The sequence below is a fragment of the Alligator mississippiensis genome, chromosome 10 (assembly GCF_030867095.1).
Source record: "Alligator mississippiensis isolate rAllMis1 chromosome 10, rAllMis1, whole genome shotgun sequence".
NCBI lineage: Eukaryota > Metazoa > Chordata > Crocodylia > Alligatoridae > Alligator > Alligator mississippiensis.
Genome location: NC_081833.1, coordinates 26,643,945 through 26,669,888, shown reverse-complemented (window position 1 = coordinate 26,669,888; position 25,944 = coordinate 26,643,945). Strand labels below are relative to the sequence as shown.

General features: G+C 50.3%; 2 protein-coding genes across 3 annotated transcripts in view; both read left to right on the top strand.

Moving 5' to 3' along the window:
• Positions 1 to 4: 4 nt before the first annotated feature.
• Positions 5 to 13,198, top strand: NIPSNAP1 (nipsnap homolog 1). Of its 2 annotated transcripts, none has more exons than XM_059713588.1 (10): positions 5 to 110; positions 2,880 to 3,010; positions 3,926 to 3,971; positions 4,934 to 5,028; positions 6,226 to 6,296; positions 6,628 to 6,768; positions 7,237 to 7,268; positions 8,993 to 9,087; positions 10,737 to 10,820; positions 11,235 to 13,198. In XM_059713588.1, exons 1-10 carry the CDS (start codon positions 49 to 51, stop codon positions 11,297 to 11,299), a joined length of 822 nt encoding a protein of 273 aa, XP_059569571.1. In that variant the 5' UTR covers positions 5 to 48; the 3' UTR covers positions 11,300 to 13,198. The 2 variants fall into 2 exon arrangements, with proteins under 2 accessions (XP_059569571.1, XP_014449096.3); XM_014593610.3 differs by lacking the exon at positions 5 to 110 and adding an exon at positions 1,930 to 2,432.
• A 2,341-nt stretch (positions 13,199 to 15,539) lies between these two features.
• Positions 15,540 to 25,944, top strand: part of THOC5 (THO complex subunit 5) — a 28,951-nt gene continuing 18,546 nt past the window's right edge. The window contains exons 1-6 of the mRNA XM_006265826.4: positions 15,540 to 15,633; positions 15,761 to 15,856; positions 16,795 to 16,938; positions 18,069 to 18,182; positions 19,002 to 19,099; positions 25,355 to 25,501. Coding sequence (XP_006265888.1) covers positions 15,761 to 15,856; positions 16,795 to 16,938; positions 18,069 to 18,182; positions 19,002 to 19,099; positions 25,355 to 25,501 — 599 coding nt within the window. The 5' untranslated portion in view covers positions 15,540 to 15,633. The remainder of the gene's footprint in view (positions 15,634 to 15,760; positions 15,857 to 16,794; positions 16,939 to 18,068; positions 18,183 to 19,001; positions 19,100 to 25,354; positions 25,502 to 25,944) is intronic.

The following is a 25,944-nucleotide window of genomic DNA, read 5'->3' as shown; positions in this document are numbered from 1 at the left end:
GGAGCGGCTCGGGCAGCGCCGGCCCCCGCAGCCCGGCCCAGCACGAAGATGGCGACGCGCGCGTGGGGGAGCCCGGCGCTGCGGCTGCTGCGGGCCCTGCGCGGAGCCCGGTGAGCCCCGGCCCCGGCCCCGGCCCCGGCCCCGGCCCGCCTGCGGGGGCGGGGAAGGAGCTGCAGGAGCGGAGCGGGGCGGGGCGGAGCCGCGTCTCTGCTGCCGGCGCCGGACCCCGGCGCTGGGCGGGGGCGGCGGGGCCTCCATCCCGGGGGGTAGGAGCGCTGCCGCGGGGCTGCTCCGCCTGGCCGCCGCCGCCTCTCACTGAAGGGGGCAGGGCCGCGGGAGGGCGGAGGTCTCCGTGGGTACAGAGCCCCTGCAGGGGGACGAGGGGCAGGTGGGACTCCCAAGCCGCGTCTGACCGGCGTGTGTGCAGCGCAGGGACCAGGCCGTTTATCTTTGTTAATGCTTTACTATAATGCTTGACTAGAGCATGAGCCCCAGGGCAAAGGTCTGGCCTGGCACAAGCTGTGTTTTGCAGCTCCGGGAGCCCTCCCTCCCGTGGGGCGCGGTGCTGTCGGTCCCCTGGCAGCCTGCCCCTGGCCGTGGTAGGAGAGTCGCCTTCCGCAACTGATGCAGCGTGGTCTTCCCGAGTCTACAGGTGGCCTCAGACAATAGGGAGAGGTGGAAACCGCTCTCTTGGTTTCGGTGGGATGTTGACTCAGAAGCCTGTGGAGGCTGCATTGCTGCTGATTTGTTTTTTTTTTTTCAAGGATGGAGGCCCAGCTATGCTGGGATTATGGGTGGATCTGAGACAAGACCCTATAGCTCCCATGCAGGTGCTCTGTGCCTCCTCGAGGCATCACCCCTGCAGACTGCCTTGTAACTTGTACTTGCTTGTAAAGGGCTACAAGAGGTCACCAATCGGTTTCCTCATAGAAGAGGTGTTGGAAGTGCACGGCTGTAAAGGTGCTTTGGGCCGAAAAGGAGCTTACCTGATAAGTCCCTGGAAAGGGGATTGTCTGGCAGGTTTCACTCTTCTGAGAGTGTATAACAACCACAGGAAGAGGTGGTTGCTTTTCCACAAGATCCATAGGTTAGGCAGACATGCAAATCCAATCTGCAGGGCCTCTAACATAAGTGGTGGCTGTGGGGGTCAAGAACATGGACAGCTGCTGTGATAAGAATCCACATGCATTAGTGCCCTTCTCCATGGGTGGGCTGCAGACTTGGTTGTAGCAGTGACTGACAAAAGTACAAGTAACAAGGGGGCTAAACCTAGTAGCTAGAGCCAATATATGAAGCATGGTGTGAGGGTAGCTGTTATTGTACGAGTAATGCATTCCCACCCCTGCTTCCTTCCCTGGGTGGCTGCCTCCAACCTGCTGGGTGGTTCCATCTTGCCTATGCAAGCCCCTTTGCTGCATCACGGCCACTGGATGTGAGAAGGCACTTTTTCTGTTTCACTAACTGATGTGGGAGAAGGCTACACGCTCTGCTCCTTCTTCAGCTCTCTGCCTCCCATGAAGGAGTGAGGATGTTGTTGGGCCTGCTCTGCCCTACCCCTTCCATCCTTCCTTTCTAGGGGTCAGAGATGTCTTAATCAACAGGCGAAACAGAGGTAATCCCATCAGTTCTCCTGTCTTTCCCAGGGTTCAGGATGGGAGTGGGGGAGGGCAGACAAGACTGACTATACTTGGATCCTTCTAGCTGTGTGGCAGCCTAATAAGCAGCATTCTCTAATGGGTAGGGCACTGAACTGAGCCTTAAAGCCTCAACTCAGTTCCAAGCTGTGCTGGAAGCCTGCAGGGTAGACTTGGGAAAGATGCTCTCCTTCTCTGTCTCAGTTTGTCCATATGTAAAATGGAGGTGAGGATAGTGCTGTTCTTCAGGAAACGTTTTGAGATGTACTGTGAAGAGCTCTTTGAGGGCTCTGTAAAGCTGTGAACAGCAGCACTGCAGTGGTTCACATTCAGTCTCCACTGTGAGTTTACCTTCCTGCCTCTGCCTGGTAGTCCCTGTTTAAATGGAAGTCAGTAACATTTTTTCCTTCCTTCATTCACAAAGAGAAGTGTCCTTCTTTCACTGTTAAGTGTATGTTTGAACCCTGGGTTTTTGTGTGTGTAACTTTAAGCTCAGATACTAGAGCCCTGATCTCAACTAAAATTTTCCTTTTACAAATGTTGCTTTGTGCTTTAATATTTGGCCTTTATTTGAACCTTTGGCAGTCACTGTTGTCTATCTATTTTTGGTTGATGAAACGTGCCCGTCCTGGTCTCCAAGCTCATGGACCCAATTAGAAATGCACAGATTAATGCAGCAAATAGTGTCAAAGTCAGGCAGAAGAGTTTGCAATCTCCACTTGAAAAGAACCTTGAACCCTTGGGCTCTTCAGGAAAAAAGCATGTGTCAACAAATAGCTGCTGCAACTTGCCCTGTAGGTCAGTTAAACTCCAACGTGGTGCCAGCCAGCTTGCTCCCCTTCTGATCTCATGGCAGGGGGCCTGTCTGAATTCATGGATGGGTAGCTGGTAGGATAGGAGAAGGGGTTCACGTGTTGCTTGCTGCAGATGCCTTGCATGCCGGTGTCCTGCTGTTGTAGATATTCTTAGTAGATTGGTGATGTCACTACTTCATTTGTGTAGTGACTTTTTTCTACAAGGCCCTACTTCTGGTGATTGCATTTATGCTGCTTTCACTGCTTAGGTTAGCGTTTGGTGATTCCTACATGGCAGGCCATATCCACAAAGGGCTACAGTTCTGCAAGGCAAATGCCTCCCATAGCTGGGTGAAGGTCTAGTTCCCACCCTTTGCTTATCAAGCTCCCTGCCCACCACTGCTGTTGTAACCATCTGTTTGCCACTGCTGACCATTGTGCCTCCTTCTAGGGGCTATGCCAGCAAAGACAATGAGAGCAGCTGGTTCCGCTCACTTTTTGTCCACAAAGTGGATCCCCGGAAGGATGCTCATTCAAACCTCCTGTCGAAGAAAGAGACCAGCAACCTGTACAAGATCCAGTGTGAGCTGCCCCTCTTCCTGGCCCTCCCTTGCCTGGCACATTCCTTTCCATGGGGTGTTGCTGGAATCTCCCCGTTTCTAAAGAGAATGAGCAGGGGTGGGCTGTGTTCAGAGGCAGCCTTATTTGTGGTGCTCTTGACCTCTGGAAGTGCAAAGGTCTTGAGCCCAATTCCACTTCCAAATCCTGCTGGAAGAGAGCACTCTGATTCCTACCTCCCCCCACAGTACAAGAGATGGTCAGTGGGTTGCAGGGCCCCAGGTAGCAAGTGGCTTTCCTTGGAGCCACTTCTGAACAGTGTAGGTGTAAGCAGTCTGGCTGGGGTAAGCTTGTGTTCCCTGCAAGCTGGAGGGCATCAGGGAGAGGAATCTGACTGGCAAATCCTCCCTGGCCAACTGGATGGGTCACTGTGAATGCCTGTGCCAGGCAGGGTTAACAGACAAACCATGGAGGAGCAGCAGCTGTGTGCCTACAGGGCTCCCACGGTTGCTGCACCTAATTGCTGAGCTGCAGTGCTGACTGCTCTGCCTGTCCTGGCCCCCGCTTACTGCCATATCTTCCTCAGATCACTCCTGCTCTCTGGTGCTCCTTGAAGCTGGGATCCTCAGTCATCTTAAATGAGAGGGGTGATCCCTAATAGGCATAAATGTTCAAACAGGACTGGATTAGACTGCCACTAAGCTCATGAAGAGTGTGTGAATGTGGCCTCACATAGATCAGGGGAAGCAGGAGGTCCCAGCAGCTCTCCTGCCTAGAGAGTGCTTAGCCAGTTCTTTTTGGCTAAGGGCTTAACCTGATACAGCTGTGAGCTCACAGTTTTGCCCAGCCCTGAAGACCTGCTCTCAGTTCTGTCCTCTTTAACCTGGGCCCAAATGCTGCTATGAGAATGTGACTTTCTTTATTGTTTTTTTTCTGCAGTTCATAATGTGAAGCCCGAATGCCTGGATGCTTACAACAGCCTGACGTGAGTCCCCTCACCCTTCGCATCTGTGGTGCTGGGAGCCTGGCTGGCAGTGGTGTGACAGGCTCTGACTGATTGAGCAGAGAGTGTCAGGCCCTGACTGATCGAGTGTCTTCTAGGCAGGCTTCTGTGGAGCCAGTCCCAGGGTGGGGGTAGGGAAGAGCCCCTGGATAGACAGAGCCAGAAGTCAGGGCTCCTAGTTTCTATTCCCTATTCTGCTTCTGTCTCATTCCTCCCTCTCTTTTGTGCACATACACAAAAAATGTTGTGACTCTGACTTGCTCAAAGCAAAGACAGACAAACTCCCTCTTGCTTGTTTAAAACACTTAAAGATCCTCAGTTGGCTGGAGCTCAACACGAGAGCTTCCTCTTGGCTCCACAGTCCCTTTTCCACCCCACCCTCAACCCCAAATTCAGTGGGTCAGCTTCAAGTCGGTGGCTCCCAGCACTGCCCAGGGAAGCACAAGTGCCTCTCAGCCTGACCTTGACTTCCCATGATATGTGTGGTCCTGCCCAGATGGAGCTCTCCATGGTCTGGATGTTTCCTTCTGGATTGAGCTGGCGCACAGCTAGGGTATGGCTGGGGACTAGCCTGTCACTCCTTAAAGGTGGTGGCACTTACTGGTCCTTGTTCCCTTGTACGGGGTCACCTTGGAGTCTAACTGTTCTCTTAAACACCCCCCTCACCCCCACACACAGACCCTCCATGTCTGCCTTGCAGTTGCAGCCACTTTCTATGTAGGGAGCTCCCTACCTGGCAGGGTGGGAGGGGGCACTAAGGAATGATACAACCCCTTTAATTAGCATTCTTGAGCCCTGTCCTGTTGCTTCCACCTCCATCCTGCCCTTTGTCCTGAGAAGCCCAAGGATGGTCATCAAATGCAGCTCTCTAGTATTGGCCCTATGATTCCCTGGGTTCAGCAACCAACAAGCACTGGCCACTAACCCCGGTTTATCCTTTGCAGGGAGGAGGTGCTGCCCAAGCTGCACTCGGACACTGACTATCCTTGTGACCTGGTTGGGAACTGGAACACATGGTATGGAGAGCAGGACCAGGCAGGTAAGGGGCAATGGCCTGGTAGGAGCTTATGGCTTGGCTTGCCCTAGGCCCGAGCACAATCCCATTGCACAGCCTGGAAATGGAGACCTACAGAAAGTAGGGAGAGGGGCACATTCCTCTTCCCAGCAGGGTGAGGGGGAGGAAGGGTTGGGGATTCATGAGAGCTTGGGTGAAAGATGGAGACCAATATTCCTTGCCTGTGGCTGGTCCCGGGTGTCCAAGGTGCTGCAGAATCAGTAATGCTGGTGCAGTGTCCTGCTGTTGGGATCTTCTGCCCTCTGGTGACAATAGTTTGAAACGCAGGAGGTCGGAATCGAGATGTAAAAAATAAAAATAAAAAAAGGGCTAAGGACCACGTTCCAAAATACAGGAAGATTGAAAATCTGAGAGGCACAAAAAAAACCCCTTCCCTTTAATATGTAGAAACCTGATACTCCTGAGATGGGTAAGTCTGCTGGCTAGAGTCATGTCCACTATAGCAACTTTGCCTGAGGAGGCCTTTTCATTCTAGCCAACAAGGCTGTTCATATGCAGCTCTTCTACTGCATCTCAACCCTAAGTTGAACTTTCCTGTATCACTCTTGGCTCCTGAAGGCCCAGTGATGTCCTCCAGCCTTGATCCCAGACCCCTGCTGTTTTATTCCAGGCTGTATCTTGAGCAGATATTGACAGTTGTGTAGGTCTTATCATGTGGAAAAAAAACCTGTGGTGTCAGCCCAACTGGCTCATCACCTGGGACTTGAAAGCAGATCCTGCAGGAAAGGGGATGGTACCAGTTTAGCACACCTCTCTCCTGGGCACAACCAGCCCCTCTTTGGGGTAGTGTTAGTTGCACAGGGGGAATTGGAGGGGATAAAGCAAAGTCATGCAGAAAGTTCTTGTTGGCCAGCTTGGCTCAGTGGGTCAGCAATGGCTTGGAGGGCTGGGAAAGTCCCAAGGACAGTGAAATTGGCTGAGTGACTTGTAGCAATGCTCAGGGCTGCAATGACTCTCTGGACTAGTTCAGGAAAAGAAGCTTGGGTTTGGAGGTCTCCTGAATGGGCTGCTCTGTCTGTCTGCACTGAATTCCCTTGACGTTGCTGGTCAGGCCACATGGGGGATGTGGTAGAAATCGGATGTCACATGGACTGTTGGGAGTGTGATTGGGGAAAAAAGCCACAAGCCCCTCCCCATCCAGGCCTCGCTGTCTCGTTGCAGTGCACCTGTGGCGTTTCTCTGGTGGGTACCCGGCCCTCTCGGACTGCATGAATAAGCTGAAGCAGAACAAGGTAGTGCGCATGTCCACGCTGCTCCTCTGAGCTGGAACTCTACTGAAGCAAACTGGCTGCAGTTTTGCCCTGTCTTTCCCATCCCGGTGGCTACACACACATGTTCTGACTCCCTAGTTAGCAACCCTAATCTTCCTACCTTGGAGTAGCCTGTCATTGACTCTATTTGGCTGACTGACCCTCTGCCCCTGCAGGTGCTCAACATCTCACCTGCCCCCAGTGGCACACAAGGGAGGGCACACAGCCACTGAGGGTGTCTGTGGTGGCTGTGGGTGGGACTTGTATTGCCAGAAGTTACCAGCATGACTCCATCAGCTGCTACTCTTTGCAGGAATACCTGGAGTTCCGGAAGGAGAGGAGTAAAATGTTGTTGTCCCGACGGAATCAGCTCCTCCTGGAATTCAGCTTCTGGAATGAGCCTCTGCCACGGGCAGGGCCCAACATCTATGAGCTGAGAACCTACAAGCTAAAGGTGAACCACTCCCTTTTCTGCTTCCCCTCTAGCTGGACAAAGATTGGTGTTTTACTCCATCTTCCCAAAATCTTGGCCCTTCTGCTTAAAGTCTCTGCCTTGCACAGACCAGGCCTGACCATCCTCTGGAGGATGTGGGATTTGTTCTTGGGGAGAACCAGAGAAGCTTTGGTACCAGACCTTCAGCCCCTGAATTCGCATAGGAAGTTCTAATTAAGGGGGAGGCTGAGAAGCAAGGGTGGGTTCTGCTAGGTCAGGTCTCCCGGCTCCTCTAGCAACAGTTCCTGGTGATTTCAAGGGAATGAGTGACCCTGGCAGTACAGTGAGTCACTTGTGCCCTGGTGCCCAGTGAGGCCAGTTCCTTTCTGATCTCAGAGGGCAACAAGGAACATGTGGGAGACCTTGAGCTGTGACTTGGCAATGAAGGCAATTGTGACCTGGGTTTTCATGTCTTCTGTTTGTTTCCAGCCAGGGACCATGATTGAGTGGGGAAATAACTGGTAAGTAGCAGAGCAGACTCTTTGCATCCAGGGGGGCATAGAAAAGATCCCACACCATCTAGGAAATCAAGTTCAAAGCTGGGGTTAAGAATGCAGACCATGGCTGGGGTTATGTTGCCCAAGTGGTTACAGCAGCGAGCTTAAGGTCAGGAGACCAGAGTCCCAGTCCTGGCAGAGCCTTCGTTGCTGATGATTTGTATTGTGGTTGTGCCTGAGTGTTGTAAACAGATCAGGATTCCACTGTGTTACACAATTTGCATGCTTGTAGTAAGGCATCCTGTCTCAGAGTTTTCAGCCCAGCACATAGTCCCAGGGCACTGAAGGAGAAAGAAAGCTGGTCCCTAGCTTAGTGACAAGACTTGCCCTAGTTCATATGTTAGGCATGTTCCTCTTCCCAGCAGGGCTAGGGACCATGCTCCAAAATACAGGAAGATTTGAAAACCTGAGAGGCACAAAAAAACACCTTTAGTATGTAGAAACCCAGTACTCCTGAGATGAGTGAGTAAGTCTGCTGGCTGAAGGCATATTCCCTCAGTGAGGCTGGACAGGTCATAGCATCTTGCTGTGCTCAGTTTCTGGCCTGATAGACAGGAAGGAGCAAAGAAGTGCGGCTGTAAGCTCTTGGAAGGCAAAGGACTGTTGTCATCTCCTTGGCACCAAGCTTCATTCTTGGCAATTGTCCCCTTAGTGGATATTCCATTTTTATTTGAGTGCTGTTCCAGGTGAAGTTTGGCCAGTTATGTCTCAGTGCTAACATGCTCCCAGCTTCTGTGGGTTGCAGCAAGCTGGGATCAGAGTGGCACTGAAGATCAGTGGCAATTTAAAGGCCAATGCTAGGGAACTTTTAGATGCCCCAGTAACTTGGGAGAACTGCAGTCACTGGGTCTGGCATAGGCCACCCACACGACCTTGGCCAAGTCGGTTAATCTGGTCTTGGCTTGCATTTTTCCATGTCTGAGGCAGAGATAATGATAGAGCTGTCACAGGGAGAGGGGGTGAGGTATGGTGAGGGGGAAGGTCATCCTTGGGTCAGGAGTTGTCGGAGTTCAAGAGCCTGGCACATTGCTGGTCTGGGTGGCAGCTGGGGTTTCATAGAATGCTGCTTTTAGGGGCATTTACAAACCACACTGACCCTGCACTGAGGAAGCTCCTGTAAATGCCAGGCAGTCATGTTCTGCTTATTGACCCTGAGGGAAGGCTTTGGGAATAGTCGAGAGGTGAGCCCTCACAGTACAGGGATAGCCAGTGAATGGCCCAGGACTCTGTTCTGCAAAGGACTGGTGAGCTCCTCATGCCTACATTGTCCCCAGTTCAGTTCCATGTATCATCTTTTGGATACAAGTGCCCTTCTGCTTAATCACCACCTGGAGTGGAAGCTGCAACTGTATTAGTTATGCTGGCTTGCTAGATGCTTCTTTGGCTCTCATCACTACAGTATCTTAAGTGCCTTGCCTGCATCCATTAGCTGATGGGAAAGGCCTATGTCATGCTGAGCTCACGGGTTCAGTTTCTCCTGATGACCGTGCCCATGTGCAGGCTTGTTTCCTGTGGATGCAGTCAGGTATATCCAGTTAATGGACAGTCCATAGTCACTGAAAAAGGCAGCTGGTGCATCAGGAGGCTGGGTAGGTGGGGTTCTGCTGGAGCTCTGACAAACCTCTGGCACTATTAGCTGTGTCTCCAGGCTGCACTGACTGACTGCTCTTCTCCTATGTTTCTCCTAGGGCTCGAGCTATTAAGTACCGTCAAGAGAACCAGGAAGCTGTGGGTGGGTTCTTCTCCCAAATCGGAGAGCTCTACGTGGTGCACCATCTCTGGGGTAGGCAGCCCTTGCACTGACCTCTTCCTTTGTGTGTTAATGAGAGCTTCATGGTGAGCCCCCTCTGCAGCAGTGCCCCACCTCTGCTGTGGTAGGTGCATCCCAGGGCATGAAAGTGCCTTGGTCAGGGGTGGGCAATTATTTCAGGTGGAGGGCCGCTTACCAAGTTTTGGCAAGCTGTCAAGGGCCACATGGGTAGCTCCGTCTCTTCACAGGTGCCCCATCCCCTAGTCACTGTCTTGGGGCTGGAAGTCCCGCCCCCGACCTTTGCCACCAGAAGTCCCTCCCCTTGCCTCCAGAAGTACTCCTTTCAGCAAGGGGTTTTGCCATCTTGGAACCAGAAAAATACCAAATTATATCCTAAAAAGTGAACATCTAAAACATTGATTAATTTGATTTCAAAAAATATTTTTGTCCTGGTTTATATGTGTTTCTATCGTGTACATAGAGGTGATTGTATATAATAGCTTAAAATGAAGTCTTACTCTTGTATTTTGTGGGGGGCTGTGGGTGTGTGGGGAAGGGTGTGGGTGTGTCTTTGGGGGATGGATAGGTGGGGTGTGGAGTGAGGGAGCATGTGGGTGTGGATATGTGGAGTGTGGGTGGGTATGGGGTTTGTGGGAGACTGGGCAGGAGGGTGGCTGGGGTGCGTGAGGGGGTGTGGGAATCTGTGTGTATGGCAGTGGAAGGGGGGGTTGTGGGTGTATGTGTATGGTGAAGTGTGCATGCAAGACTTGCCATATGAACACTCCCCCCCGCCCCCCCAGGCCCCAGTCCCACAATGCAGCCAGGAGCCACATGGTGCTGGAGCAGGGGGTGGGGCAGGGCTGGTCTCCTGCTGCCATCTCCCCCTGGGTCCTACTGCCCCTGTCTCCTGTCATCTTTGACAAGCGGCCATGAGCAGATAATACTTTCTAAATTTTTTAGGGGTCCCATGGGCTGGATAGAATGGCCTGGTGGGCCAGATCCAGCCCGCAGGCCGTATTTTGCACACCCCTGGCCTTGGTTGAGCTCCGCATGTAATAATCTGAGGACCCTGCTCATTTTAAAGGGGAGCCTGAGGTTGGTTTCTAACCTTAAATCTCCTGTCTTGTCTCTCACTTACTGTTTTCCTTTTATCTCCATCTCCACCCCATTCTGGTTTTTTACCCTTCACCCCATTGTGTTAGAACATGGGTGGCCAACCAGTGGCACAGGCAGCCTCTGTGTGTGCTAGATGATAGATTAGGGAGGAAGCAGGCAGCAGAGCTGCAGATAGGCCAGGGAATAGAAATCAAAGCAGCAGATCAGAGTGCAGGAAAAAGATCAGAGTGATATTTGAGGAGGGTGTGGAGTTAATTTGTAGTATGCCTGCCAAAAAGGCCAGTCTCCCATTGGATTAGAGGCTAATGCTTATAGTACTGAGTGTATCTGAAATAGGTTTGTCACCCACAAGTGACTCTGGAGGCAGGGTGCTGCCATGTATCCCGAGAGTTGTGCATAGTAAATAGAGCTGGGTACAGGTGAGGAATTCCGCTTTGAAAAGGATTTGAAATTCTTCAAAACAGAATTGCTGCTCTCTGTCCAGCTCTTGGGAGAACTTGCTCTGGGGCAGTTCCATAGAAAAAAGCTCTTTCTCTAGTTTTCTTTTTCCATTTTTTTCTTTCCAGCCTACAGGGACCTGCAGTCTCGGGAGGAGACGAGGAACGCAGCTTGGAGGAAACGGGGCTGGGATGAGAATGTGTATTACACAGGTGGGCCTTGTTCTTTTGCGTAGCTGGTGGTGGGCGCCAAGTAGCCACAAGTTTTAACTCCCACATCCCTGGGCCAAAGCCAGTTTCCAGCTAGGATCAGAAAGCAATTCTGTGGTTCAGAATTTATACCTTCCTATGAAGTGTTAAGCATTAACTGCTCTTTGCCAGAGATCGGGTACTCAGTTGATGTGACAGCCACTACCACCTCTGTAATCAGCACTGTTCTTCATCTCCTGGCAGAGACTGGGACCAGAGTGAATGTGTCGCATATAAATGATTTTTCAGTGCCTGCTAGTGGGACAGACTGGAATAGCTCTGAGCTCACTAGTTACTTGTGGGTAGTTGGTAGAAAATGCCCTGTGCCCAGGGCTGTCATGTACATTGATAGTTGCTTTTTGTGATTTTTTTTTTCAGTGCCCCTTGTTCGGAACATGGAGTCTCGAATCATGATTCCCCTGAAGATCTCTCCCCTCCAGTGACCCTCCACCCTGCCCCTGCGTGTTCTCCCTCCAGCACTGGATTCAAATGGACAAGAGCACATGGCCTGTTGGGATCTCTCTGCACTTCTCCTAAAGGAGCAGGCTTCTCTCTTCCTCTTGGCACTACCTATCCCCTTAGTCCATACACCTGCCTGGTCTTGGGGCTTGGTTGCATTACAAACTCTGCTGGTAGATAGCAGCCACCAGAGCATGTTCTCACCCATGCAGCTTCATGTGACTACATATAGCTCCATGGCAGCAGCTGTGCCAGCAGGACACCCAGAGTACCCTGGGCAGGATCAGTTGTTAACAGGGCTGCAGCAGATGACAAAGTGCAGACAACTCTACACCCACTTCCTGACAACTTTCCTGTGGTAGCAGTTGCTTGCCTTTGGTTGCAGAGCTAATGACTCCTGCCATCACAGGAGAGCTAGGAGTGTGGATGCACTCATGGCTCTTCCAGGAGAGCTGCAATGTAGTCCAGGCCTTGGGCTGCTTCTGTCTGCTGGGAGCTGTGGGTCATGCTAGCACATGGCTGCACGTTGCTCCCCAGCTCTGGGTCCCCAGCTGTGAACAAATGAATGTTCTGGAGCCCAAATTCCCCTTTTGCAGATAGAAATGAGCATAGCTGATCTATGCCACCTGCAGAAGGCATGATATGGATACCCAGCTGCTCTCTGGGTGAAGAGACTGGGTTCAGTCCTTCTGCCCAACCCTCCAGCAAGTCATTCCACCCCACCCCCTTCCACCACAGAGAGGGAATAATCTCTTCCTTGCCTCTGGGAGTGATCCTCTATCATGCTTCCTCTTTGTGTCTGCCACCATGACTTTCCACCCTTGGCTAGCCTGCTGCAGGCAAGAAGCCTGCCCCCGAGCAAGATACCCTGGCATTCTGCTCTGGTGGAAGCATGGGCAAGCTTGTATGGGGAGAAGGAATCTCTCCTGTCTAATGATGAGGCCATCCGTCCCCTTGAGCTATCTCCTTCATCTGCAGAGCAGGTGTAGGTTGAAAAGATTCTCTGGAAATGATGCTGTATTCTACATCCAACCCTAATTCTCAGTGGCTCCTAGACTTAATAGACGGACCTTAACAGTACATATATTTCTATCCTGCTACTCAGCCTCAGCCTGATTCTAACTAAGAAGGGAGGGGGTGCTGGAATACTTAATTTTCCCCCTTCTGCCTTCCTAAGGTGCTGAACACACCTTTTTATGAGCTCAAGGGGAGCTGGGAGTGCTAGACACCCACCAGAATCAAGCCTTTAATTCAGGAATTAAAATGAAGCAGAGTTCCTCTTCCCCTCATATCATCCATGCAGCTGATCAGAGATTAGCTAACATTAGCACCTGCCTCCCAGAACTGCATAAGCTCAGTAGAAATGAAAGATACAAGCTGGGCTGTGTCAGCAGAACTGACTCTGGCTGGAAAAGACAAAGCACGAACCTGAAAGGAACATGTGGTGTTGATAGCCAGTAGTAACAATAATTGTGTAACTTGGACTAATGGTATTCAACCACAAAGCAGTAAAAAATTCATTTGCATTGGAAATGAAAGCCCCTGAATGCCTGCCTGCCAGTGCTGCATCTTCCACTGGACTGCAGTGGAGGTGAATTTGAGGGTCTGTATCTCAGTGCAATCACTGGTACTGGGAGCAAATGCCCTTGCTCCCTGGGCATTTATATGTCTATGTGAGTGAGCAAGGGGAGTTGGAACACATGGAGAGGCAGCTGTCATTCAAGAGGCGCCTATCAGACAGATGTCAGTTCCTCTAGCACGTTTATGGTAATTGCAACTAATGGGCAAGTTACGGGCATTTATTTTGTGTCAAGCATTTTCCTGGAAGGAACTTGTACAAGTCTAATTGCAAATGTAATTAAATATTTAATATGCTAACATCAGTCTTGCATTTGGAAGGAGTCTCATGTACCTCTGTTGGGTGGGGCCTTTCAGGCCTTTATCAGTTTGCTCTACAGGTTCAGTTATGGCAGCTGGTAGAATCCAGACTTGGCTTGTCTTTATTACCAAGAAGTAACAAGATCAGCTCAAACAACTTCTTAGGCCCCCAGCATGACTGCCGTCTCTACAAGAGTGTGTTACACGTTACAGGTAACCTTGCAGGCTGGTTACTGATATAAGAGACAGAAACAGGTCTACAGCTGACCTTTTATTTGCTTTTACTTCAAAATACAAAAACAAACATTTAACCCAAAGTCTATTTGGTCACCTGTGACTCTAGAGGTGGGAGGGCAGCACACAGATTGGCAGCAGGTCTTGAATGTGCTGAGTTCTCTATATTTCCCTCCAGCCTAGACCCCCATATTTACTTACCTGGCAGGGGAAATACCATGAGCACTAAGGTGGCAGGGGACAGTACCCTGACCAAGCAGCTGCCTTAGAAATGGCTTTGTGTAGTGGAGGGTGAACCCTTGTCTGCTTGCAGATGGGACTCCCTACGAGAGCCTCATAGTTAGCTTCCCACTGGCCAGCTTCCAGTGGGAGGATCTCGGCTACACGACAACTTTATGGAAATGGGAAACTCCACCCTAGCTTGCTCCTACAGCCATATGGCTGAGGGCAAACTAAACTTGGGGGCATCCGAACCCCAAGTCCGGGCTTGGGCCTGCATGTAGGACGCCTACCAAAGGATTTGGAAGTTTCTGAAGCCCCAGGCTGGAGTGGAGGATATTTGCCAGTAGCAGGGCCACATACAGTTTCTGGATGATTCAAAAGGATTGAACGTGATCTGGCTAATTTGACCTCAGACACGAATAATTTTCCTTTAAAAAAAAAAGTGTGTGTGTGTGTGTAGATGGCTGGATCTAATATTGCAAAAAATGACCTTTGATTTGGTTTTAAATCTGTTTTACTGAAACTTTGGAACTGAACTGAACCAGATCTCTTGTGGACTTGGAAGTGCCAACTGGGATTCATATCCTTGGGAAAGTAAAAGATGGGGTTTCTTACCTCTTTCCTTCCCCATTATGGAATGGTGTTCAACACTATTCCGTTTTTACTTCAGCTTATAGTCTCCTCTGACAATGCTGTTTTGTTTTTACAAATTATCTAAGCACCTTAACAAAAATATATCTATTATAGCAAAATAGCATCTAATACATTTGGTTACATCAATCACTACTACTACTATTTTAAGATAAAGCTATGATACTATATGTGGATTATTTAATTCATGGTCTTCCCTTATAACCTCTCTTTTCAGGCCTCGTGCTTTGTTTCATTGATGTTGATGGTTTCCTTTTACTTTGCTGACCAAGCTAGTTGTCATAGCTGAAAAGGTTTACGTTAGTCCCACAGAAAACAGGGTTTGGGGACTTCTGCTTAGCCCCAGTTCTGCAGCTTGGCCTAAGCCCCTGAAAACTGGCAACCAGACCCTACTACCTGTGTGGGCTTCAGGTGAAGGCCCCAGTCCAGGTACCAGCTCCCCCAGAGCCAACGCTGGACAGGCATGAGACCAGGTGTGCTCAACACCCAGTACATGGAGCAGTGCTGTGTGCTCATGAGACAACACTAGCTTTTAGTGACGGGCCATTACTGGAGGAGGCGTGATTGCTTAGGGACAGGAAGAGGTAAGGCCCAGGGAGACCGAGCTGGGCAGCAGGAATTTCAAAGGATAAGACTTGTTGCAAGAGGGGCAGGGCAATGGGCAGCCCTGGGGAATGGCTGCTGGTGTTGCCCTTCTCCATACCCCGCCAGGCACAGGCCAGCAGTGTCAAGCATGAGAAGATGGTGGCCCAGCTGGCAGCAGTGTTGCCCCAGATGCCTCAATCCGACTTCTGAGCAAAGATGCCAGCAGTTGGCAAGGTGGGGGGAGGAGGCCTTGCCCAGTAGGGTCATCTGCCAGGTTGAGAGTGGGAAGGGCCCGCGTCCTGCCCCTTCCTTCACTCCCGGACGTGCTGAGGGGAGCAAAGCCTCATAGTTGCAGTGGACGGAGGCATTAGGCCCATTTCACAGACAGGCAAGCTGAGGCCCTGGGGGCGGAGGCGAAGCCAGGGCGAACCCAGCAGCCCCACACCCTTTGGGGGGCACGGGGGTGACGGGAGGCAGCTCACCGGGCCTCCCCCAGCGCTGCGCGGGGCTGCGGGAGCTCGCGGCCGTGTGCCCGTGCCCGGCGCTAGGACCCCGCGCTGAAGGGGCCTGGCCCAGACGCGGGCGATCGCGGCGCGGGCGGTGACGCTCCCCAGGGGAGACCGCGTCGGCGCAGGGTAGTAGGGGGCGCTCCCTCCTTCAACTGCCGGCTGCCCGGGCGGCCGCTCTAGCGTGTGCCTCGTCTGCTCCTGCACAGCCACTTCCGGTTGGAGCGGTGGCCGGGACGCAGGTGAGCGCGCTGCGGCGCCGCCCCTCCCCCCTTCCCCGCCGGCCGTGGAGCCGCACTCCGCCGGGGCCCGGTGCGTGGGGGCGGGGCTCGGTGAGCGGCGGCCGCTGACGCTTCCTCCCGCCCGCAGATGTCGTCGGACTCGAGTAAGAAGCGGAAGCCCAAGGTGATCCGCACGGACGGCGCCGCGCCCGACGGCAAGCGCAGCAAGGCGGACGCCGAGCAGGTACTGCGGGGCGGGGCCTCTCCGCCCCCAGCACGTCGGATCCGGGCCAGCCTGCGGCCCCTGCGCCGGGACGAGCAGCCTGAGCTTGCTTGGGTGCGGGGTGACCGGCCCTTTGCCGCGGGGCAGGGGCTGCCGCACTGCAGCTGGTGCTGGGAGCGGCCTTGGCGGGGCAGTAGCAGGCATCTGTCGGTTTTGAAAAGCAGTGGGGTTGCGCGGAGCGGGGCACCAGCTTGCTGGACGTGGCGGGGCCCTGCTCTGGAGTGACTGCCGCTTGCACCACGTACAGAGTTCAGTTCGTATCAAACCCTCCTGGATGCGGTGCTGGGTCTTCCTGATGCACTTGCCATCTTCAGCTTGTCAGCCCTTCCCCTCCAAAGCCTTTGTTTTGTGCTGGGCAGACTGTGCCTTTTACCTGCCAAAGGAGACTGGACACACTCCTTGCTGGGGTGGTTTGAGCCCAGCAGTCTTTCCTGCCCAGAGCGGGACCCGATGATCTCACGAGGTCCCTTCCAGCCCTAAACTTCTGTGAATCTATGTCCAGGCAGTTCAGTCCTCAGCAGTCTTCTCACAGTTGTTTGACTCTGTTTGTTGCTTTCATATCTCTCTGGCAAGCATCTCTGAACCTTTTACAAATGTTTTATTTGTTGCTCTTCTCTTCCCTTCCCTCCCCTCTTCCTTAGTTGTTTGATTGCCTAACTAGGACCTGTGCAGATCAGATGCTAATTTTAATGGGATTATGGGTGAGGCATGGATTTGCCAGGCTTGGATCTCCCGTGGAGTTTGCAGCACTAGCGGTTGGGTCACTGGTGCATAAAGCATTTGGATTCTGGAGTGGATGGAGTGAGGCTAAACATAAGGCCCACAATGTGATTTCTGCAGGACTCTTTCTGAGAAGGGAAGGGAATCCAGTTGAAACCTATTTTCTTGCTGTTTTACAGGATGTTAAGTACTATAGTGAAGAGACAGAGGTGGATCTAAGAGACCCTGGCAAAGACTATGAACTCTACAAGCAAACTTGCGAGGAGCTTCAGAGGCTCATGGCAGAAATCCAGGATCTGAAGAGTAAAGGCAGCAAAGACAGTGTAAGGAGAGACCTCTGGAGTACTGTGCTGGTGAAATGCTTGCTCACAACAAAACACTAAAATGGAAAGATTGAATAATTCATTGTAGTTAGGACAGAAAGTTTTAACCATATGAATCCAGCACTGTTTACTGCTCTCTGATGCTTTGAATTCCTGTGTAAAACAAATAGGTGCATTTTGCTCTGGTTCCTCCTAGACAGGGAATATCCCAGGTGGCTGACTGCTTCTGTTTGTGGCAATGCGGCTAGGAAGGCGGTATGAAGGCTGCAGGCCCCTTGTGCTCCCCTCATGTGGTAACTACCCATGTTGTGCCTGTTCTGATTCTTGTCCTAAATATAGCAACAGCTGTTAACCTGACAACAGAAAGGAGGTGCAAAAGTCACTGAGTGATATCTGTGATTGTAGGCAGTTGCAATGGAGTCACTTGTCCCAGATTTTATTCCATAGGATATTTATACCTTATTAAGTAGTGGACACATGACCAGGTCTCCCAGGTTAGTAGGTATGATTACGCTGTCAGTCACTAAGTGGCTCAGGTCAAATTAGAGCAAATGCTACCTTGCAATGAAATTGAGAACTGGAGAAGTGTGTGTAGTTTCCTACAGACACACACAGCTCTTGTAACTTGCATCAGTTACCCCTTGGAAAGTGAGGAATAACTTTTCCACACAGTAGTGTGACTTACGATGGTGTAAGGTTGTGTGTCTACATCTGGCCTTCAGGGAATCTTAGACCAACCTGTTTTATTGAACTAGAGTGTAAAACTGTCTCTGAATTAGGGATTCAATTACTGAAAGCTCTCATTAAAGCAGCACCCAGGGCCCTCTAGTGGGACTGAGTTCTGTCTTACATGCATGGAGAATTGTGGACTAAGGAATGGACACAATGAGGAGGACCTCTATTTATTTCTAACACTTGAACATTGAGACTGGGAAGGAGAGGGGGCCTGGCAGAAGCTCAGGGGATTGTTACCAGTGTTTTTCCTGTAAGATTCATCTCTGTAGCTCCCTGCTTGCTTTAGGTTCTTCTAACTAGCACAATAACCAACTAGCTCTGCAGTGGCTAGTTACTTACAAGAGCTGCTAGCAAGGAACTTTGTCCACATCAGACTCCCCGCTCTTGCCCTTCAGGCTGCTGAGATTGAGGAGCGGCGGATCCAGAGCTGTGTGCATTTCATGACTCTGAAGAAACTCAACCGTTTGGCTCACATCCGGCTGAAGAAGGGGAGAGATCAAACCCATGAGGTATGCTGAAGGCCACAGGCTGTGAAAGAAATGCAGAAGTGGATGGTGAAATGCTCAAGGAATATGGGTAATCCCTGCCTCTCAGGGATTGTGTGTGTGGGTGGATGAGTGGGTGATGGTGGTCATCATTGCCCAGTATCTTGCCAAAAGCTGGACTAGATTTAGTGGTCCTTGAGTTAGGCATACAAGGGAATTCCATTTCAGTGAATCGGGTGCTCTCATAACTACAGTGAATTGCAGAGAAACCGCACCTTCTTCATATCCTGAATGCAATTAAAGTCAAGAGGCTGCTATCTTGACAGCCTGATGTACAATAGTTCTGAGAAAATAGTAAAACCTGGCTCTTACAGGGCTTTTCATTTGCAGATCCCAAAGATCTTTATAAAGAGGTGAACAGTATTTATCTCCATTGGGGATAGAGTAGGAAGCCAAGGCATGGGGAGGTTAAGTGACTCAGCCCAAGTAGCCCAGCAGGTCATTGGCAGAGCTGGGCATTGAATTGCAGTTCTACAAGACCTTGCAGTGAGGAACATCCATAGGACCACAATCCCTTGCTTGGAGTCCTTTGCAGCATGCTCTTAGGGTTTGAAAGCTTAGTTTTATTCTGATCTGGCAGCTCCCATTTTTTAAACACTTCCTGCCTCCCATGCATTGGTCTTTCTACTAATGATGGGCTCGATATCACCATGGTCATCGGTACCTTGCCTAAATCTACCCCCGCCCCCCCCAATATGACAGCCTCTGTCTCTTGCTATTGATTCCTCTATTAACTTTGACTTATTTATTTTTTACATTCAGTTGATCGTATTCTTATTTCAGGCAAAGCAGAAGGTAGATGCCTATCACCTACAGCTCCAGAACCTGTTGTACGAAGTCATGCACTTGCAAAAGGAGATCACCAAATGCTTGGAGTTTAAGTAAGTAAAGTTTGGGAGCAAGGAGTAATTTGGGACACGTGTTAGCAGAGTGGTGGAGTCTTGGGTTAAAAGCAGAGCTGAGCTTCATTGCCTCTAAAGATCATAAATTGCCTCTGTAGGAGGGTCGGTGGTGTCAAGCCTTCAGTTTCATCTGTGGGGGAGGGACTCGTCTGCCACGACTTTATGACGGGAGAAAAGAAGAGTTAATACCCTCCCTCGACAAAATATACGATAGATGCCAACAGATCTGAGCTGGTCACCCTGAATTCTTTTATTAAACAATTCCTTCCCCTTTAACAAAATAAATAAGCGTCTGTCTGTTTAAGTGGCGTCCCACCGCTTTTCCGGCGTCTCTCCTGAGTCCCGGAGCCTGCTCTTGAACCCTTTTCCCTGTGTTCAGGGTTTCAGGCCCTGGTTTCCCAGCGGTGTCCTGGGGCTATCCAGTCGTGGTAAGTAATGAATCTTTTCTCACCTCCTTGAAGATGGGAACTGGCTGTGGTCTGCTTACCTGGCTGGGATCCATTTGGAGACTCACGATCCGCCTGTCACATTGGGTCTCTCTAGTCTTTGTAGTGTCCCTGGGGGCAATCACTTGTTCTGAGTGGCTGCCTTTTATTCTTCCTTCTGCAGATTTGCCCACGAAAATCGAAGTAATTTGTTGCCAGTGTCAGCCTACTCTCTGGCCGCACTAGTATATTCGCTGTGCTTGCCCTGTTCCTGACCCCATTAGGTTACTCCCGGGCATTTAGGCACAGCAGGGTTATACCCGTACGTTTTTAGTAACAGTGTTGTGTCACCCTGTTACATACCTACCTACTCAGTTTTTGGCATCACTAAGGAGGGAGCAGGAGCACACGGAAAAAGGAAAGCAGAAGGAAAAAGAGAAAAAAACTTGGAGTGTCCAGATAGTGCTCTGTCCCGTTGTGGGGTCTCAGGTCCCCAGTGTGTCATTCCTCAGGGCGGGAGAGGAAGTCCACGTTCCTGTTCCTTTTCCCTGACCGGTGTTCTACTGAAAAATAAAAGGTTGCAAAGCAAGGAAGCACCTAGTTAATCTTGTATTGTCTGTTTTCGTGGTCCGTAGCCAACGCAACGGAGCGTGGTCTGTAGTCAAAATACATTTTCTGCCCATTAAATAATAGCAGAACAGCTACCTCCCTCCCCCACTTGGATTACCAAGCATTCTCTTTCTATAGTGGAGTATCAGACCTCTGCAACAATCAGTTTCCTACTAGCATAAGCGATGGGCCTTTTGTCAGGGCCTTCCTTTTGGAATAGAATGGCTTCCAGGGTGGTTTTAGATGCATTTGTCTGTAAAAAGAAAGTGTTTTGGAAATCGGTGTGTACACTATGGAGTCCTCACACAATACCTGCTTCACCTGTTCAAAAGTTCAGGTAGCCTCGGGAGTCCACACCGGGTTCTGTCTGCCCTTCGTTCATTCAGTTATAGGGACTGCAGTCCTAGAGAACTCAGGAATAAAACAGTGGTAATAATTAGCGAATCCTAAGAAGAATCTTAGTTGCTTCAGGGTTCTAGGCAGTTTATATTGGTGTATGGTGGCCACTATATCTGCCACTGGTTGGATTCTCCCTTGCCCCACTATGAACCCTAAATATTGGGTTTCTTTCTTCCCTGGTACACACTTGCGGGGATTGTCAACCTGGCTTGTTGGAGTTCCTTCAATATCGCTCGAAGGTGTTGGCAATGTTCACTCCAGGTTTCTGAGAATATTATGATACTGTCTATGTAGGCCGCTGCTTAGTCCTGGTGGGCAGTCAGCAATTTGTCCATAAGCCTCTGAAAGGAGGCTGCCACCTGTGGAGGCTGAAAGGCATCTGCTTGAATTGCCACAACCCCCATGGGGTCCCAAATGCTGTCCCGGTCTGCCAGTGGAATCAGAATTTTTCAGTAGCCCTTTGTGAGATCTAGCGTGCAAATATACTGGGCCTGGCCTACCTTTTCCAACATGTCGTCTGTTTGGGGCATAGGGAAAGCATCAAAGTCTGAGACTTCATTTACCTTTCGGTAGTCTATGCAGAGGCATATGGACCCGTCTGGTTTGGGGACGATCACCTTTGGGCTCCGCCAGGTGCTATGGGATTCTTCTGTGATTCCTAGGCATCACATCTTATCAATTTCTTCCTTAACTACCAGCCACAGGTGACGTGGCAGTCTTCGCCAGTGATTCCGTACCACTACACCCGCAGGTGTCTTTATCCGGTGTTCTATACCTTTGGCTTCCCCTGGGCATTCATTAAAGACATCCCAGAATTCCCTAATTATCTTCCCTATTGCCTCTCTTTGATCTGGGCCTAGATCTTCGCCTATCCCCAGTTCCCCAGATGGGCCCTGTTGTTCCCATGATACTCCCTTTCCTCAAAATCCTCGGTGCTCCTATTCTTCTGCATTCACCACCCCTCTTGCTGGTTCCATTTTCTCAATAGATTAATTTGATATATTTGTTTCCTTCTAACTGGGTGTGTTCTCAATACCTCATAGTTGACAGGTCTGATCTTCCACAAGACTTGAAAAGGACCTTGCCACCGGGCCAACAGCTTGTGAGTGCTGTCTGGTAGTAATACCAGAGACCAATCCCCTTACCTAAGCTCCCACTCTTTTGTATGAACATCATAGTTCCTCTTTCGTTGAGCCTGGCTTCACTCCAAGTTACCTTGGGCTATGTCTCGCACTTTTTCTAGCCTTTCCTGGAAGTCGGTCACTGCTTGGGGCCATCTTAGCCTCCCCAGCTCTGGCTCTGTCCAGTTCTCGCAAATTAAATCTAAGATCCCCCATGGTTGATGCCTGTATACCAGTTCGAAGGGTGAATACCCAGTAGTGTTTTTTGCAGGGCTTCTCTGATAGCATTCCATCCCACTTACTGGGGTCCTCTTGTATACACACCCGGATCATACCATTTAAGGTCCTGTTGAATAGTTTCACCGATGGGTTTGGGGGTGGTAGATTGAAGTCTGCAGCTGCTTGATCCACAGCATCTTGCATATGCCCTTCAGGACACTAGACATAAAGTTCTTTCCCTGGTCAGTTAGTATCTCTTGAAGTAGCCCTACCCAGGCCACCCATTTCATCAAGGCCTTGGCAATCTTTGGGACAGTCACTGTTCATAGGGACACTGCTTCAGGGAACTGGGTGGCATAATCAATTATTATTAATACAAATTGATACCCTGCCCAGCTACATGGGAAAGGGCCTGCTATGTCCAATGCGATGTGATTGAAAGGTCTCTCTGCCAGAAGTAAAGGAATCCTTGGCACCTTGGGGACTCATGCTTCCCTGGTCTTTTGGCAAGCCGGGCATTCCTGGCAGTATTTTTCTACCATCTTGTAGAGCTCCAGCCAGAAAACCCATTATTTTAATCAGGCCTCGGTCTTGTCTCTGCCTAGATGTCCCCTCATAGGGAGAGTGTGAGCCACTCTCAACAAGTCTCTCCAGTACCTTCTAGGAATGAGTATCTGACTCTGTTCTGTCCCTTCTCTCCCAGTCTCCATCTGGTATAGGATGTTATCTCTTACCTCAAAATGGGGGGTATGCCTTGCTTGCTTAGGATCTAGCACCTCTCCTTATTTGGCCAACTGGTCCCTCGGGATGTTTCTAAACAAGGGCTCTCTTTTCTGCTTTTCTTGGAATTGGTCTCCATTTATGAGCTGGTCTAGGTCAAGCTCTCCCGCCTCAGGGTCATCAGGGTCTCTGTAGCATGCAGAGTGGGGTTCTCGTAGATATGGTCTTCCCCTGATGGCCCCTGCATGGCCCAATCCAGCACCTCCCTGAGACAAGGTCAGTCTACCCCTAACAGCATGGGACATGGCAGGGTCTCAGCTAGGCCTACTGCTAACTCAGCGGTGAGTTTCATCCACTGCCATCACTGTGAGTTTCATCCACTGTCTTTTAGACATATAGGAAGATCCACGTATACATATGCTTACGGCAGTTTCAGGGCTCCCCACTTGGGGCGGTATTAAATCCGCTTAGACCATGGTCTGAAAGCAACCTGTATCTACTATGGCGAGGATTATGGTACCCCCTATCTTGACTTCTGTCACCGGCTTGTTTCTCCAGGGGCCTTTGTGTCTTCCAAAGCTACAATCCATCTGTTCTTCATGGGGGTAATCGGAAGGTGTCTCCTGTAGCGCCTTTTGAGGACAGGCCCTGGCTATATGGCCTTTCTCCCTATACTGGTAGCAAATGAGTTCTTTGTTATCCCAGTTTCTTCCCTTATGCGTAGGGTTCCAGGGTGTTTCCTCCTTCCTTACCCTCTGACTTCCTTTGGGTCTCAGGGCTTGGGATGTCCTGGTTCCTCTCTCTGTCCTCACATTATCTCCTTTGGCTTTGGCCACCACATAGTCTTTGGCCAGTCAGAGTGTCTCCTCCATATTCTTTAGTCAGCGTCTCCTGACCCATCTCTGGATCCGGTCCCCTAGATCCACCAGGAATTGCTCTAACACAATAAGATCAGTTATTTCCACCATTGTCCGTTCCTCAGGATGGAGACAGCACTCTACCAGGTCTCTCAGACTTTGGGCCAGTAGGCGGGGTCTGAGTTCTACTTTTTTCTTGGCCCTGAATTTTTGGTGATAGGTCTCAGGGGAAATCTCCAGCCGGTATAGTATCACAGCTTTCACTTTCCCATAGTCCCAAGCCTCTGCTCTGGTTAGAGCCCTGTAGGTGGCTTGGGCCGGTCCGACCAGTAGGGGCCTGATCCTAACTGCCCAGCTAGCTGGGCCCTACTTCAGAGCCACAGTCATGCATTCGAAGGCTTCCAAGAATGCCTTGGGGGTCATCCTGTGGGCTTATCTCAGGGAACCTTTCCACATCCCCCTCCCGGAACATTACCTACTGGCCTTGATCTTTTCACTCGGGTCTTGCTGCCAGTTGAAGAGGTGGATTCGAGTCTCTGCCTCCTGGGCTTTGTAGTCTCACCATTTCTTCTAGCTGGGCTTGTTGCCCCTGAAGTATGCACAGCTTCGTGATGTGGGCCTGCTGCCAATCTGTCCGGGTTTGCATCTCCATGGAATCCATTTTATCCGTGGGTCGTTTCTCACTCCATGCATTCCCAGCCAATGCACCAGTTGTAGGAGGGTCGGTGGTGTCAAGCCCTCAGTTTTGTCTCTGGGGAAGGGATTCACCTGCCATGACTTCATGATGGGAGAAAAGAAGAGTTAATACCCTCCCTCCGCAAAATATACGATAGATGCCAACAGATCTGAGCTGGTCACCATGAATTCTTTTATTAAACAATTCCTTCTCCTTAACAAAAGAAATAAGTGTCTGTCTCTTTAAGCGGTGTCCCACCGCTTTCCTGACATCTTTCCTGAGTCCGGGAGCCTACTCTTGAACCCCCCCCGTCTTCAGGGTTTTGGGCTCTCATTCCCTTGGCGGTGTCCTGGGGGCTATCCAGTCGCGGTAAGTAATGAATCTCACCTTGAAGATGGGACCTGGCTGTAGTCCGCTCACCTGGCTGGGATCCGTTTGGAGATTTACGATCCACCTGTTGCGTTGGGTTTCTAGTCCTCATAGTGCCCCTGGGGGTAGTCGCTTGTTCAGAGTGGCTGCCTTTTATCCCTCCTTCTGCGGGTTTGCCCATGAAAGTTTGGTGGTTGCCTGCAAAAATCAAAGTAATTAGTTACCAGCGTATGCTTTCTCTCCAGCTGCACCGGTATATTCACCATGCTTGCCCTGTTTCTGACCCTGCCAGGTTACTCCCAGTCATTTAGGGACAGCAGGGTTACTCCCGGGTATTTTTAGTAACAGGGTTGCCATATCACCCTGTTACAGCCTCCGTAGTGGGGGACTAGAATCTGGCTATGACGTGGGCATTCTGGAGGTTTTTGCATTGGTTCTCTGGAGTGGGAGTGGGGCTGGGGGGTGGGAAGGACACTTTGGTTCATAGTGGAGAGTTGGATTTAATTTGTAAATGGGGCTTTTTATAGGAACCATGCAGATGTAAGGGAGTTCACATGGGACTGTTCTTAAATGAATAACTGAATTGCTTCTGCAGTGTTCTTCCAGAAGCTGAGCCTTCTGCTCATGCACATTCCTTAAGTAGCTCTGAGTTACCTGTGACTCTTTCCAGACTGACTTCAGGAAATCACGGAACAATTGGCCATGCAGACACACTGCGTGCATGAAATAGGATGTGTTGCATTTTGCAAGCTGGAATTGTAATTGTTAAGGTTTTAAATTGGGTCTGAAAGTTGGAAAACAAGTTTCTTGTGAGACTGACATCTCTTCCATTTCTCCAGATCAAAACATGAAGAAATTGAGCTGGTGAGCGTGGAGGAGTTTTACAAAGAGGCTCCCCCGGAAATAAGCAAACCTGATATCACCCTCAGTGATCCCCACCACCAGACCCTTGCCCGCCTTGACTGGGAATTAGAACAGCGCAAAAGGTGAGCTCTTATACCACATGGCCAGCAATTGAATTGGCCCTTTGTATATTTGGCACCAAGCATTTGGCATATGTTACATCCCACAGGCATCCTCTTGTAAAATAAATTGTCAATTACTAATTGAAATGAGCATCACATTCAGACTTGGTGAATATTTTTCCTTTGTTCATTTTTGTAGTACATGCAGACCAAGTTTTTTCACTTAAATTCTCTTTTACTATGTAATGTAGTTTCTGGTTTATTCTTAGAGCTGTCTTGGTCCTGTTTCTCAGATCATGGAATTTTCTTTTATATTTCTGGTGAAAGGGAGCCAGAAGTATTCCAAGTCCTGTCCTTTGCTCTTTTTGAGAGGAATTGAACCATATTATACCCAGCTCATTGTTTTACTGGGTAGACAGTGAAGCGTCCCATAGTAATGTAATATTTTGGAAACGTAAGAACTA